This window comes from Ochotona princeps, chromosome 13 (genome assembly GCF_030435755.1).
Source record: "Ochotona princeps isolate mOchPri1 chromosome 13, mOchPri1.hap1, whole genome shotgun sequence".
NCBI classification, from domain to species: Eukaryota; Metazoa; Chordata; class Mammalia; order Lagomorpha; family Ochotonidae; genus Ochotona; species Ochotona princeps.
In genome coordinates, this window is record NC_080844.1 from 39,283,236 (window position 1) to 39,299,039 (window position 15,804).

General features: G+C 50.8%; 1 protein-coding gene across 1 annotated transcript; it reads right to left on the reverse strand.

The window, feature by feature from the left end:
• Positions 1-532: 532 nt before the first annotated feature.
• On the reverse strand, positions 533-15,542 carry PLAC9 (placenta associated 9). The gene is made up of 4 exons (XM_004583613.2): positions 15,384-15,542; positions 3,644-3,741; positions 1,594-1,717; positions 533-1,214 (listed from the first exon to the last, which is right to left on the reverse strand). The coding sequence occupies exons 1-4, from the start codon at positions 15,445-15,447 to the stop codon at positions 1,204-1,206; spliced, it is 297 nt and encodes a 98-aa protein (XP_004583670.2). The 5' UTR covers positions 15,448-15,542; the 3' UTR covers positions 533-1,203.
• Between the last annotated feature and the right edge of the window lie 262 nt (positions 15,543-15,804).

Consider the following 15,804-nt stretch of genomic DNA (forward strand, 5'->3'; position numbering starts at 1 on the left):
CAGCAGCAGTTTACATAGAAAGCTGGCACACAGATATTTGCGGCAGCATTATTCGTAATAGCCGAAAGCGCAAAGGACTCAAGTTTCCATCAACCGATGCAAGAGTGAATAGAATGTGGACCCACACAGCGGAACGCTACTCACAGAAAGCGAGGAGGTACTGATTCATGCTATAACACAGAAGAACCTTAAAAACATGCTTGGTGAGAAAGCCAGACATAGGACGTGACACTGCCATTTGTAGGTTAAGCCTGTGGCACTGGCGTCCCACATGGGTGCTGGTTCCAGTCCTGGCTGCTCTATTTCCAATCCAGCTCTCTGATTATGGCTTAGGAAAGCAGCAGAGGTTGGCTCAAGCCCTTGGGCCTCTGTACCTATTTGGGAGACCTGGAAGAAGCTCCTGGCTCCTGGCTTCGGATCGGACCAGCTCTGACCATCGAGACCATTTTGGGTGTGATTCTGTGTTTCTGCTTCTCTCTGTAACTCTGCCTTTCAAATAAAAATAATCTAAAAAAAAAAAAAAAAACCCAGATGCAAGAAGCCATGTTCATGTATATTGAATGTCTGGAATAGCAGAGACAGATTCATGCTTTCCAAGGAGCTGCTGGGAATGAGAGTGACAAGTGACCATATCCCGGGGCAAAAGTGTTCTGGAACAAGTGGTGAGGACTACACAGCATTGCGAATGTACTGGAAACCACTGAATGTTTGTTTCAAGTGGCTAAAAAATGTTGAATTTGACCTCAACAGCCATATTCTGGGCCTGAGGATTTCGGCACATCTCAGCACAATGCACAGAGGTGTGATTCCAGCGGGCCTGGTGGGCCCCAGGAGCCCCCGCTGCTGGCCAGCAGCCAGGAGATGCAGCTGCACAGTGAGCACTGCCAGGCCACTCCAGGGCCCGGAGCTGGGCGGCACCTGACCTGTGTGCAGCAGCCCCTGCCCCGTGGGTCAGGAGGGTGGAAACACGGATGGGCGGGGTCTCCCAGGGCTGAGCCCAGGGCATGGTGGTAGATGGGGGAGGCAGCTGTGGTTCCGAGGTGACCCAGGCAGCACACACAAGTTGGAGTTGAGGGCAAGGATGGAAGGAGTAGCTGTTATTTCACATGTAGCTGAGGAGGGAGGAGGATCTGGCTCCTTGGGGTCTGGGGCTGTCTGGCAGGTGCATGTCTTCTGCACTGGCTCCACCAGAGGTCTTTGGGCTTAGAAGAGATCTGAAAAGACATGTGCAGCCTTGGAGGAAGCAAGTCCTGAGGGCCAGCTGCCTGCTTCCTTCTCCTTCTTGAACCCTGGACACCCAGGACTGGCTGCTGAGGTCCCCACTTCCACAGCAGTGAGATGCCAATAGGGCTGGGACAGGAGCGGGCTCTCAAGTGCCAGAATCCACACTGGGTTTGTGCCCAAGGATGTCTGGGATGGGCAGGGTAGGGGGGCAGCTCCCCTAGGAACCCTGACTTGGCACTAGGCTGTAGCAGCCCCAAAGGCAGGAGACACCTTTCACACTCTTCCTGCCTCTCTGTGTCACCCCTGCAGAGGGGGTGCAGCCAACCCAGCCCTAGATGAGCAGGTCCAGAGGCCACCCTCACAACTCACCGTCTCCAGGAAAGTCGGGGGACGGACTGAGGGGTCCTGGGGGCAGGTTCCAGGCCAGCTCTTCCAGCAGGCCCAGCAATCCTTTTACTTCCACCTCCAGATGTTCCACGGTCTTCTCCACGGTCTAGAATGGGAGGGGCAGATTGGGGGCAGAGTCAATGACCAGAGCAGGGCCAAGTTTACTGGGTCTGATGGGATGCTAAGGTGAGGGAGCCAGGTGCTGCGGGCCTGGGTCCCCATTCAGGTTCTGAGCCTGCTGCTGTTTCCCAGATGACAGCACCTAGGGGCTCCCTCTCAGGGGCCCCTCCTGGCTCTGGGCTCTGACTTCACTCAGTTGTAAACAGAAATGCCTCTCCCTGAAGATTGGCAGCTTGGGGCCCACGTTCCCTTTGTTGCCCTGCCCTCTGGTGGCACTTCTGTCAAATAGCAGGTTTTAAATTTTGACTTTTTTTTTTTTTTTTTTTTTTTTTTTTTTAAATTCAGTATTAGCATGTTTTTGTACCAGGAGTTTGGTGAATCCCATAGAATGATGTTTTTGGAGCATTTGCTGTGGTGGCTAAGGCACCGCCAACATCCCATGTCTGAATGTCTGGGTTAGAATCCTGGTTCCATTTTGGAGTGGAACTTCCTGCACAGGTGATGGCTGAAGCACTGGGTTTCTGCCACCAAAAGAGGAGACCAGATTGAGTTCTGGGTTCTCAGCTTTGGTCTGGCCCAATCTGGGCTACTGTGAGCATCTATGGAGTGAGTGGAAGTGGAGGGATCCACTCTTTGTTTTTGATGGCGCTCTCTGTCTGTCTGCCTTTAAAATACATGAAAATAAATAAAAATATTTTGGAGACTGACATTGTGGCACAACAGGCTAAGCCTCTACCTGCAATGCCAACATCCCATATGTGCAGTTAGAGCCTGGCTTCTCCACTTCTGATCAGGTTTCCCATTTATGTGCCTTGAAAAGCAATGGAAGATGGCCCAAGCGTTTGGGTCCGCGCACCCATGTGGGAGACCTGAAAGAGGCTTGAGGCTCCTGGCTTTGGCCTGACCAAGCCCTACCCATTGCAGACATTTGGAGAGTGAGCCAAATGGACAAGTTTCTCTTCCTGTCTTACCTCCTCTCTTTGTAATTCTACCTTCCAAATAAATAAAATAAATAAATCTTTGAAAAAATTACTTTGAATATTTTGCCTTAAATGCAAAAATAAAACATATAATTACCAAGCACATCAGTGGCATTAAAATATTATTCAAGTATTAAAGATTGAGTGTTTGATATCACATATTTTACACTCTGTTTTTCAAAATAAATGATCTCTTTGATATTTATTTACTTTTATTGGAAAAGCAAAATTACAGAGAAAAGGAGAGACAGATCTTCCATTTGCTGGTTCACTCCCGAAATGGCCACAACAGCTGGAGCTGGGCTGATCTGAAGCCAGGAGCTTCTACTGGGTCTCCCACAAACACTTAGGCCATTCCCTGCTGCTTTCCCAGACCACAGGCAGGGAGCCTGATGGGAAGTGTAGCATCCAGGATGCAAACCAGCACCCACAGGCAATGCTGACACTGAGGTATCACACCGGCTCCCGAAAATCATGTGTTACCTCATGAACCACCATGGTCTAAGATGAAGGCTGCTGTCACTCTGATATACTGAGGACTAACAGACATTTCTCCCCCCCGCCCCCGCCCATGTGGTAGAGCTGTCTGTGATTTCTGTGATGACAAAGTCATGACATTGTTAGTGAACTAGGGTTTGCTGTCTTTGGTGAACAGGAATGCTCATGTTATGAATCCCAGCTGAGAACACAACACATGAACTGAACTTCCACCTTCCCATCCAGTAAGTGTTGGGAGACCTCTGGTCAGGGAAGTTGGGGGCTGAGATGGCAGGCCAGCCCCCAGCCAGATGCACCACGTGGGCCCTGACCCCCAGTCACTGCAAAGAAAGCTGTACCCCAGCACTCCACCAGCCAGCACACGGCCCTGAGGGAGGCTACATGGTGACCCCGCCCCTGCCCACCACCCTTCCCCCTACCATCACCCTTGTCACCTCCTCTAGGATGTTCAAACGACCCTGGAGAGCCACGTGTTGGTCACAGCTTGCGCTCCCGGCTGAGTCTCCTCGGGCCAGACTGAAGGGCTCTACAGCTGGGGGAGACAAGACTTGTCACTCCTGTAGATCACTGGGCTTAGTGAGTGGACAGGGGGAGAGGGGGAGGGCAGGGGTGGCAATGCTCAGGTGCACAGGTGTGGGGTCAGTGTCCTCCCGCCAGATGACCCATCATTCACTCCTCTTTAGGGCAGGAGCATGAATACACTCGGGGGCACCTCCCCAAGGAGGTGATTTTTTTTTTCTTAAAGATGGGTTTATGTATTTATTTGAAAGGCAAAGTTAGAAAGAGAAAGAGGGAGGGAGAGATCCTTCTACTAGTTCACTCCCCAAATGGCCGCAATGGCCAAAGCTGAGCCAGTCTGAAGCCAGGAGCCAGGAGCTTCCTTTGCGTCTCCTTTGTGAATACAGGGGCTCAAGCACTTGAACCATTCTCCACTGTTTTCCCAGGTGCATTAGCAGGGAGCTGGATGGGAAGTGCAGGAGCCAGGACTCAAACCGGCGCCCCTGTGAGATGCTCCTGTAGCATGCTGCAGCTTTATTAGATGAACCACAGCACCTTGAACCAGGTAGTTAAGGAGACAGGAAAGGTTCCAGGCTGGGCCAGAGGCCTGAAGCACCCAGGCTCACTAGCCAGGCCTCCCCAGGGGGTGGCAAAGTCTGGGGTGGGTGGGCGATGAGCCTGGAATGGGGGCATTCTGGAGACACACCTCGAGGGAGGGTGTAAGCCCAAGGTTCTAGGAAGCCAGTGGTGATGCTTGCTTGGAATTTATCTTAACACAAGAGTGGGCTGAAGTTTTCAACACGGAGAGCAGATCAAAAGGCAGGAGGCTGTTGCGGTGGTCGGGGTGAGAGGGCGGGAGGAAGAAACAGATGCTGCAGCAGTGATGGACACGGAGGCTGGCCTATCAGAGCCCAGATCTGCTGGGTGTTGATCCAGTCACCCCGCCCCCAGCTTGCACGTGAGAAAATTGAGGCAAAGAGGAGAGAAACATCATGAACAAATTACACTGTCCCAGGCTGGCACTGTGGCACAGCACATTGAGCCACCACCTGTGATGCCAAACATCCTATATGGACATGGGCTCGAGTCCTGTTGTTCCACTTCTGATCCAACTCCCTGCTAATGTGCCTGGGGCAATCATAGAAGATGGTCCAAGTGTGTGGGCCCCTGTACCCTCGTGGGCAACCCAGAAAAAGCTCCTGGTTCCTGGCTAGTCCTATTGTTACAGGGTGCAGCCAGTGGTAGCCAGCACCCATTGACTGGGCAAATGGAATGTGGCTGTATCCCCTACCCTCAGTCCTGAAGGTGGGTCCTCACAGCAATGGAATGTTAATTCCATCCTCAGCCACTTCCCACCCCCCACTACCTGGGTATTCGCTCCTGCCCACCTGCGACTCACCTATCATCTGAGAGGGGTCAGTATTGCATTGTTGTGTAACCACTCCCCTCACAAGTCCCTTTAAAAGGCTCATGAAGCAGAGGCTCGCTCTTTCTGGTCAGGTGCTTCCGTTGCTCTGGCACCTGACTCTTGGCTGACCCAGGACAGGTAATCCCCTGAGCATGGTCCCTGAGTACTGCTTAGATGGGACAATGGATATAGTATTGTTGTTTCTGGTTTGTGTGCTGTCAGGAGTTCTAGGAGCGGTGAGGCCTAGCAGTAGTGGAATGTGGGCAGAGAAGCCAGGGAAAGGTGAATGTCTGCAGCTTTGTAATTGTGTCCAGGTTATTCGTTGAATGTCTCTTAGGATAACTTACATTGTTGGGAAAGCTGGGACATAGGTCTTCAGCTTAACGGATGGACATAAGGGTAATGGACCATTTGTTCCTCTTGGGGTTATGATTGGTTGGATTATGATTGGTTAGATTGCCATATGAACTATTTCTAGTACGCTCTATTATCACCAAGGTTGGTTAATAAAAACTCCTTGATAAACCTTAGACATAGCTGGTGTATTTTCACTCGCATCGGTAACACTATCAGCTGTGACTATTTGGCCAGTGAACAAGCATCTGGCAGATCTCTCTGTAATTCTGCCTTTCAGATAAACCAATTGGGAGGGGACTGGGAAAGCCAGTATGGCCTGAGGCAACAGCGAGAACTTGACAGGATGAGAAGGGGAACAGAGAACAGCAAAGTCCCCCAGTGGGCGTGGGGAGTGAGAAGGAAAAGGACAGTGGGTAACAACTCCAAGCTCTGGGAAACTTCTGACCCACCACATGGCCTGGAGAAGTATTCACTGTTGTCATTTGTTTTCTTATGGGAAGGTGCAGGAGGAAGTCAGGAGAATGGAGGGGTTGCAGCAGAAGCCGCCTGTGGAAGGAAGGGAGAGCAGATCTACAAACACACCCGCCTGAAGGTGCCTCTGCCCCAAAGAGCCGGGGACTCTGCCGTGCTCCCACTCTAGGTCACCTGTTGAGAAGTTCTCCCTGTGGGGTGGTGGGGAAGGGGGAAGCTAGGGGTGAAGTTTCCAGGAATTCTCCTACTGAGTCAGTTAAACTATCCTGGAAATCAAGTGCTTTTTCATTTTGTTGTTGTTTTCTTAATAGGCAGTCTTTGGGGCACTGCTAGTAGGAGACCTGAATTACCAGAGGGTTTACCCAAGGGAAGTGGAGGAGGGGCAGTGCCAGGCAGGATGAAGCAGATCTTCCCCAGCTGTCCTGCGGCCTGGGTGCAGACACGGCTGGCTGGAGGGAGCTGGGAGATGGCAGGTGGTAGAGCCAGCGAACAGAGGCTGAGATTGGGCCAGCCAGGAGCTCAAAGGGATGAGCTGTGGGGTTCAGCTTGCTTAAGGAAAGAGGTGAAGGCCATCAGATTGGGATAAATACAGGGACCAGGGCCTGGAGGGCCTGAGATTATGGGAATGCCTGAAGGCATCCAGGCTCTGGGCAGGGATGCAGGCACCTGCAGTGATGTGGCAACTGTCAACGCTGCCTTTCAAATAAATCAATAATATTTAAGATAATAAACAAAAAGAAGTACTACAATTTCTTTGATTTCTTTCAGATTAGTCCAGGGCTGGGATGGGGCTGAGGGAGAGGACTGGGTGGATGTTACGAACCCACAAGATTGGCCAGAAGGCCCGGCGCAGTAGCTTAGTTGCTAAAGTCCTCGCCTTCTACACCCAGGATCCCATATGGGCATCAGTTCATATCCCAGCTGCTCTGCTTCCCTTCTAGCTCCCTGTTTATGACCTGGGTAAGCAGTAGAGGACTGCCCAAGGCCTAGGGACCCTGTACCCATGTGGGAGACCCAGAAACCTATTGTGGCTACTAGGGGAGTAAACTAGCAGATGGAAGATCTCTCTGCCTCTCCTTCACTCTGTAAATCTGACTTTCCAATAAGGAAAAAAAAAAAAAAAAAAAAAGGACTGGCCAAGCATTGCTCACTGCTGAAGCTGCGGGGCTAGGCACTGGGCTGGGGGAGGGATTTCTTCAACCACACCAGGGGCCTTCAGAAAATCTGTGGGAACCGGAACTAGCGGATACGTTAATTTTTGTACATACCACACACATGCAAAATTGAAATCTAGACATTCCCCCTGCCCAAATATCCATTTTCTCTGAATTTTTTTCTAAGGCTTTTGTATCGTCTGGAATGTCCAACTATAAAAGCCAGTTGTCTGATGGGATTTTTGGCCAAAAACCAGATGCAATCTGGGCTGAATCCACTCAAAAGGCTCAGACAGAGGGACGGGGAGACGGGAGGGATCCCGGGGGTGGGGGGTTCAGGTCTGGAAGGACTGCATCCTGGGTCTCTTCTGAACCTTGGGTGCTCAGCCTGGAGGACAGAGGCTTTAAGAGGGGTAGGAAAAGTTGTTCTCACCCACAGACTGGGCAGTTGGGGGCCAGTCTTGCTGTAAGTCTGGGTACAGATACACCTGTGGGCAGGCTGTGCCCAAGAGCTTTGGAGCCTTAGTCTCACCGGTTCTCCCAGACCCCATCTACCTTCCCCCTGACACCCTGCCCCAGCTCAGGCCTGGGGCTGGGGCAGGTGGAGTAGCTGTGCCGAGCAAAGGGGGATCTGCCGGCTGTACTGGAAGCCTCCAACAAAGTGAATCTGTTCCTCTCTGTTGGCCAAAAAATCCTGGTTCTCTGCGATGAGATCTAACTTGGCCACCAAACCCCTCTGGGGAACAGGCAGAACTGAGGCATTTTTTTCACAGTGTACAGCGCTAATCCCTCACATCTGGACAGCCCGCGGTGCCCATGGTGCAACTGTCCACAAGCTCAGCCAGGCCCCGAGGAGGTCATCTGAGAGCGAAGGCTCCAAACGGGGCTCCTGATGTCCACCATGCAACTGGAAGGCCCTCAGGCGGAGCACACACCATCACTTGTAGCAGCTGGTGGCTCACTCGGATGGGGAGACATCTTCCTTCCCGCCCCTCCCCTTCCCTGAGCCTCTGTTGTCTCCCCTAAAACAACATGGGGTGGCCCTGAGGCACAGTCTCCCAGCTGCAGCTCCACTACCCTGAAACCCCTGTCCCCCATCCCGCCCCCATGAAGCCCAGGGAGTGAACTCTAAGGTCAGAGCAGAAGAGTGAAGAAGTGGCCGCTTGGGCCAGGAATCCCTGCAAGATGAGGACTGGGGGCCTTCCATGTCAATGCACATGTGTGTACACTGTCAGGAAGCTCAGATGACGGGAGTGGGAAGGTAAGGGATTCTTAGGGCCGACCTTGCACAGCCAGGGGTGTGACTGTCCTTGTCTCCACCCCTATCCCCACTCCCAACCCCTCACCAGTGCTGACAGCTGGGAAGTGGACCTCCTCAGAGCTGGCCGCCTCTGGCCTGGCTCCTGCTCAGTGTCTGATGCGCACCCTGGACGGTGGCCATGGGCGGAGGAACAGCACTATGTGCTGCAGAGAGAGGGCCCCAGGCCAGTGGAGAAGCAGCAGCCACTGGGTCCAGTCCTCCGAGACCATAGCATGTGGCCCCCTTCTATTCCCAGGCCTGAGGGGCATGGAGGGAGTCTTTTGTACCTGGAACCCGGACAGGAAGAACATGTCTGCAATTCATATGATTTCCGTAAGCTCAGGGGTGGGGAAATACTTTGAGTGGCAGGTTCTGGGGACTGTGATGCCTCAGTCATGGTCTGCTCTGACTTGAGGCTTCCCTCCCACCAACTACATTCCATAGAATGGGAAACTAAAGCTCTCCACATCTACTATCTGTACTCATCTTTGTGAATCATTCAAAACCAGCAGTGGCTTTTTAAATGATCACCCCAAGAACACTCATACACAGAAGCCTGTTCCGGCTGGCCATCCATTGGAGCCAGCCTGCTGAAAAGCCTTCGCGTTGTGCTGAGGCGTGCCCCCCACCCCCGTGTTGCTTTCAGGATCCGGCTTAGAGCCATGTAGAGCACTCTGTGAGTGTGGAGATGTCATCTGGATACATTCAGTGCCCGCCAGCAGCAGTCACGGCTGGACCACGTGTTATGCCAGGGAGCAGGAACCTGATCCAGGACTCCCAGGCAGGTAACAGGGACCTAGTTCCATGAGCTGTAACCTTCTGTCCCTCAAGGCTGTGCCTTAGAGGAAGCTGCACTCAAATGGTGAAGGGCTGGGACTGGAACTTGGGCATCTTAATGGCTAGACCAAACACTTGCCTGGAAACACTGTTTTTGAATCCTCAGAATGAATGAACAATGTAATAAGATACTTCCAAAGTCACAGGATGCTGAGACGGCCCCTAAAGCTTTTCAGGTTGCACCCTGTCCAATGCTGTGGAAAAGATGCGCAGCAGCAAGCTGGAGAAGCAATAACACGTCACCACTTCCTGACCCTCTGCCCTCGGCCTGGCCTCCCAGAGAGGGGTAGCTGGCTCTCGAGCCTGGGCATTACGCCAGCAACAGTGAAGCTGACCCCTGCATCTCTGGTCCCGCCATCTGCTCCCTTCTGCATGCGCCCTGGTGGGATGCAGCCAGGGTGGGGAGGGTGGGTGTGAGGGCAGGGGCGCTCTCACGAGGAGGTGGCATGATTCTGATTGAACCCTTACCTGCCAGAGCTATGAGCTAAACAAACCTCCTGGCCTTATAAAGTGCCCAGCTTCAGGCATCTTGCTGCAGCTGCATAAAATGGGCTTGGGGAGAATATATTGCTTTTTGTGTTTGTCCCTTTTCTGCAGGTGAGAGCTCAGCGAGCTTCCTGCTTTGACCAAGGTTCCCCTTGAGAACAAGCTGTAATTCTGCACGAAACCTAGGTCTGGATGTCTTTGAGTGCTTTACACCTCGCTCTATCCATTGTTGAAAGGAGAAAGATAATGATTCTCACTGCAGTTTGCTGGTATCATCTACTTTCACCAAAAGAAAAAAAAAAGCGGGCTCTGGATTTCACTGCTGGGGCCCTGGTTGGTGCTGCACACTGGTGGCTTCCCCAGCAGAACTCAAAATGAGGCTGGGAAGATCTAGGATCCTGGCTGGTGCATGGTGGTATAGTAAGCTAAGTCTCCGCCTGTAGTGCTGACATCCCATATGGATATTGGTTCGAGTCCTGGCTGTTTCATTTCCAATCCAGCTCTCTGCTTATGGACTGGAAAATCAGCAGTGGATGGCTCAAGTGGTTGGACCCGCACCCAGAAGTTTCTGGCTTTGGACTGACTCAACTCCAGCCACTGTGGCCATTTGGGGAGTGAAGCAATGGATGGAAGATCTCTCTTTCTGACTCTGCCTTCCAATAAAGCAAAATAATCTTAAAAAACAAAAGAGTCTAGGACCTCAGGACTTATAGCCCCTGTGATAGCAAAATAGAAATTTGATGGAAGCTTTACCTTAGAAAAAGATCTCAAGAAATATGCAAACCACATTGCTTTACTTAATATGCAAAAAGCTATTGCAGATCAATATGAAAAATTCCAATGCCACAAAAGAAGAAGTCTAAGACGATTCACCAGAATTGGTAGAAATGACCAATATGTCTTGGTTTGAACAGATTTAAGTCCAGTAGTAATCATCAAACAGATGACAATGAAAAACAATAAAGACTATAAAATAGTCTCACCCAAACATTGAGGGCTGGAGTCGTGGTGCTCAGGGCTAAGCAGCCGCTTGCAAGGCGATAGTCCCATAGCTGAGCCACGTGGGAGATGGAAATCAGAGCTCCAGGTTGATGGCTTTAGCCTGGCCCAGCCCTAGCCATTGTAGCCATTTGGGGGAGTGAATCAGCCTGTAGAATTGTTCCCAGTCCCTGCCCCATTACTCTACCTTTCAACTAACTAAATAAGTTAACAAATAAAAGCTCTAACAGGAACTAGTTGAATCTTCTAGATGTAGCTATCACAAAGGGTGAGGGGAGGAGGGAATATTTAAATGATACCATGGGGATGCAATTAGCAAAATCTAGATGTGGAGAAATTTCCAGGATAAACTTACTTTAATAAACAAATTTTAAGGAAAAAGGAAGGAGAGAGAACGTGAGTATTTAAGGAGACCTAACAGGTATATTAACCAAATGCAAATTTTATTTGGACCAAACAAATGAACTGTTTAAGGCCTGGTAAGTTGGCATAACTAACTAATCCTCCATCTACAAGCACCAGCATCCTATATGGGTGCTGGTTCATGTCCCAGTGGCCCCACTTCCCATCCAGCTCTCTCCTTATGGCCTAAGAAAACAGTGGAGGATGCCCCAAAGCCTTGAGATCCTGTGCCTGCTTGTCAGCCATATTGGTCATTTGGGGAGTGAACCAGCAGGTGGAAGATCTTTCTGTCTCTCTGCGTAAATCTACCTTTCCAATAAAAAAAAAAAAATGCTAAGATATATAGCACTAATCAAAACACTTCATATTTGTTGATATTGAGAAATTGCTATCCATTTTTTGATGTGATTATGGTATTCCAGCCCATTTTTAACAAGAGTACTGATCAGATGAACATCCCTAATCTGAAAATCTGAAATCCTTCAAAATCTGAAAATGTTTTAAGTGTCAACAGATGCAACAAGTGGAAAATTTCATGTCATGAAACTTAGCTTCAAGCACAAAATTATTAAAGACAGAAAAATTGGGCCCAGCATGATAGCCTAGTGGCTAAAGTCCTCATCTTGAATGTGCCAGGATCCCATATGGGCGCCAGTTCTAATCCTGGCAGGTCCACTTCCCATCCAGCTCCCTGCTTGTGGCCTGGGACGGCAGTCGAGGATGGTCCAAAGCATTGGGACCCTGCACCCGCGTGGGAGACCCAGAAGAGGTTCCTGGTTCCCGGCTTCGGATTGGCGCAACACCGGCTGTTGCGCTCACTTGGAGAGTGAATCATCAGACGGAAGATCTTCCTCTCTGCCTCTCCCCTCATTATATCTGACTTTACAATAAAAACATCTTAAAAAAAAAAGATTAAAGAGATAGAAAAACCATTTTCAGGCTATGTATATAAGGTATACACAAAAAGCATAAATGAGCTTTATGTTGATACTTGGGTCCCATTTCCAAGTTGTTTCATTAAGTAAATGTAAACATTCCAACATCTGAAGCCTAAACAATTCTGGTCCTATGCACTTAGGGAGGGCGTATTTAACTTGCATAAGGGAATTCCAGCCTTCATATGGTTTCATCTATAAATATACAAAGAAATATTTATGTTTTCAGATTTTGAAGTATTTCAGATTAGGGATGTTCATTCTGCTGACTGAATAAGATTGGCCAAGAATTGCACTTGTTGGAGCTGGTTTGGCAGGTATGTGGGGCTGTTCTGGTTTTTGCATTACATTTTTTTATCAAGACTTTTTAAATGATTTTTAATTTCTTTCGGAAAGTCAGATACACAGAGAGGAAACTCTTTCATTCGATGGTTCACTCTCCAAGTGAGCACAATGGCTGGAGTTGAGCCAATCTGAAACCAGGAGCCTGGATCCTCTTCTGGGTCTCCCACATGGTGCAGGGTCACAAGACTTTGGGCCATCCTCTACTGTTTACCCAGTCTACAGGCAGGGAGCTGGATGGGAAGTGGGGCAACTGGGATTAGTTTGCACCAGGCCCAAGACCTTCTTCTTCTTCTTCTTTTTTTTTAGAAACAGAAGCTAAGAAAGCAAACAATAGTTATTGTCTTCAATTTGAAAGCTTCACACAATAATATGTGAAGTGGCCCGGTGCCGTAGCCTAGAGGCTAAAGTCCTCACTTTGTATGCTTTGGGATCCCATATGGGCACCTGTTTTAATCCCAGAGGCATTGCTTCCTATCCAGCGCTCTGTTTGTGGCCTGGGAAAGCAGTTGAGGATTGCCCAAAGTCTTGGGTTCCTGCACCTGCATGGGAAACCTGGAAGAGGCTCCGGGCTCCTGGCTTCGGACTGATGTAGCACCGGCCATCGGGGAGTGAATCAAAGGACGCAAGATCTTCCTCTCTGTCTCTCCTCCTCTCTGTATATCTGCCTTTCAATAAAAATAAGTAAATCTTTAAAAAATATGTGAGAAGAGGAGTGGACATTGTAATGAAGTGGTGAAGCCACTGCCCGTTTGGAGTGCCAGTTGGAGTGCTGGCTGCTCCACTCTGGCCCAGCTCCTTCCTAACACGCCTGGAAGCAGCAGGTGAGGGCTCGAGTTCTGCAGTTCCTAACATCCATGTGCGAGACCTGAATGGGGGTCCAAGTTCCTGGCTCAGCCTACCCAGTCCTGATTGTTGTAAGCATTTAGGAAGTGAGCTAGCTGGTGGGTGGTCACTCTCTCATAAACAAACAAATCTTATTTTTTATTTGAAATGTAGAGTTAGAGAGAGAGCAAGCTTATATCCACTGGTCTACTTCCCACATGGCTGCAATGACTGGAGCCGGGCCAATCTGCAGTCAGGCGCCTCCTCAGGGTCTCCCACATGGGTGAAAGGAATGGAAGATCTTTCCACCCCTTCTCTCTTTGCTATTCTGTCTTCCTAGTAAATAAAACTTGAAAGAAAAAGAGAAAAAACAGACAATAACCAAAACACAAAAACTTGAAAAAGTGAAAGTAGGAAATCATATCAATGCATTTATACTTTCCTCTTTATGCTTGTTCTTAATCTGTAGCAATGAACATGCATAATTAGAAAAAAAAGCTAACTTTAATATTATTTATTTGAATGCAGAGCTACAGAGAAAAAGAGGAAAGAAAAACTTTCTATCTGCTGGTTTACTCTTCAACAGGCTGCAATGGCTGAGTCTGGACCAGGTGGAAGCCAAGAGCCAGGAACTTCTTCCAGGCCTCCCACATGGGTGCAGGGGCCCATTGCTTTCCTGGACAATGAGCAAGGAGTTGGATCAGATTGGAGCAGCTGGGAATTGGTGCCCATATGGGATGCTGGAGCTATAGGTACAAGTTGATCATCCTTGGCAGGTGGAGAGCTGGAAGCTTGGGGAGTTGGGGAGATCAGTAAGGTTGTGCATGGATAACTGCTCTTTGCCAAACACGTCTCCTTCCTCCACTTCCTGGGGTCTGCCCTGCAGTGATGGGTCACCACCTTCCAGTGTACACAAGTAGAAATGGGCTTGGAGAGGTAAAGTGACCTAACTTGGCCCTGGAGACTCTCCTTGAAGTGCCTATGCACACTGTTCGAGGGTCCTCAATGGGCCTGGCACAGGGTGAGCACACTGTTCCGGGGTCTTCAGAGGGCCTGGTGCAGGATGGGATCATCTTCCAGCCAACTGTAGGGCACAGCCAGGGAGCAGAAGGATGCATGGGAAGGGGTATGAAAGGGCACGGTGTCAAGCTGCCTGGGCCTCCTTGCCACCACCCGTGCCCTGCCCAAGGCAGAGCAGGTCTTCGGGGAGCCCTCTGACAACCTGGAGACTGGGGGACAGAGCTGTGGTGCACTGGATTAAGCCACTGTTTGTGATGACAACACTTCACATTGCAACTCTGGTTCAAGTCCTGGATGTTCCACTTCCAAACATGTTCTCTGTTAATGTGCCCGTGGAAGCAGGAGACAATATCCCAAGTGCGTGGGGCCCTGCACCCACGTGCCAGACCTTGGTGGAGTCCCTGGCACCTAGCTTCATCCTGGCCCAGCTCTGGCTGTGGTAGGCAACTGGGCAGTGAACCAGTGGATGGAGGATGAAGATAGGAAGACCTCTCTCTCTATGTCATTGTCACTCTAACTTCTGAATCAATCAATCTTTCAAAAAGCAAGCTTGAAAACTGACTTGTCACCACCCTGCAGGGCCCGGTCCTGGAGACTGCTTCCATCCCAGTAAGTCCCGGCCTCTTTCAGCTCAACTCCTGGTGTGGTGCCCTGGAAAGTCAGATCTAGGCCCTGCGCAGGCGGGCCCCACCCTACAAACTGACCTTTCACCCCCCCATCCTGTTTTCTCCCATGCCCGCTAAGCCAACACCCCCCCCCCCCGCCTTTTTCCACTCTTGCTCAACTTTTCCCTAAACACCAGTCTTCATCTCTCCATTTCAGTTCTACTTCTCTTCCCTTCTTGCTCTTCTGCCTCTCCAACTCCTTTCTGCTCTCTGCCCTTGTTCCTTTCTATCTGTGTTTCCCTCCAAACCCGTCTCAGCCTCTCTTTCTTTCTCCCTCTCCCCCTCTCTATTTCCCTGCCGAGTCCTCTCTCACCCTCTCTTTCTTTCTCTCCCTCCCTCCCCCTCTCTCTCTCTCTCCCTCTCTCTCTTTCCCAACGTCTCTATCATCACTCGCTCATCCGCACCTTGCCATCGATGGCTCTCCCCCCACCTCCCGGACCCCTGCCCACACTTAGCACCCGGTGCCCTTACTCACCCGCTAAAGCTCCCGCAGCACCGAGCAGGGCAAGCCCGGCCAGCGCGCAGAGCAGGGGCCGCATGGTGCCGGCAGGGTCGAGCGCTGCGCTGCGTCTGCCCGCCCCCGCCCTCCCCGGGATCGCGCTGGGCCAGCCTGGGAGGAAATGCTCGCAGTCCCAGCCAAGATTCCTGGGCGGCTCCGGGTTTTTCTAGTGCTAGTGAACCCGCCTCCTCCTGAGGTCCCTCAGCACCCCGGGAGCAGTGCAGAGCCTAGAGACCCCTTGGGCGCGCTCCCCAACCCCGGGGAAGCAATTGCCCTCCAGGGCCACCTCGCGCTGCTGGAGCCTGAATGTGGAGCGTGGAAGGATGCAGGAAGGGGGTGAAGTTGGGAGGCGCTAGGGTGGGGATGAACAGCTGAGCAACAGCTCCCAGGGGCCGAG

What these genes read in the sequence shown, in the direction of transcription:
- PLAC9 (XM_004583613.2), bottom strand. Translation starts at nt 15,447, where the DNA reads ATGCGGCCCCTGCTCTGCGCGCTGGCCGGGCTTGCCCTGCTCGGTGCT. An exon ending in TGCTGCGGGAGCTTTAGCGG is followed by an intron (nt 3,742 to 15,383) that starts GTGAGTAAGGGC and finishes TGTCTCCCCCAG; the next exon opens with CTGTAGAGCCCTTCAGTCTG. An exon ending in GTTTGAACATCCTAGAGGAG is followed by an intron (nt 1,718 to 3,643) that starts GTGACAAGGGTG and finishes CTCCCATTCTAG; the next exon opens with ACCGTGGAGAAGACCGTGGA.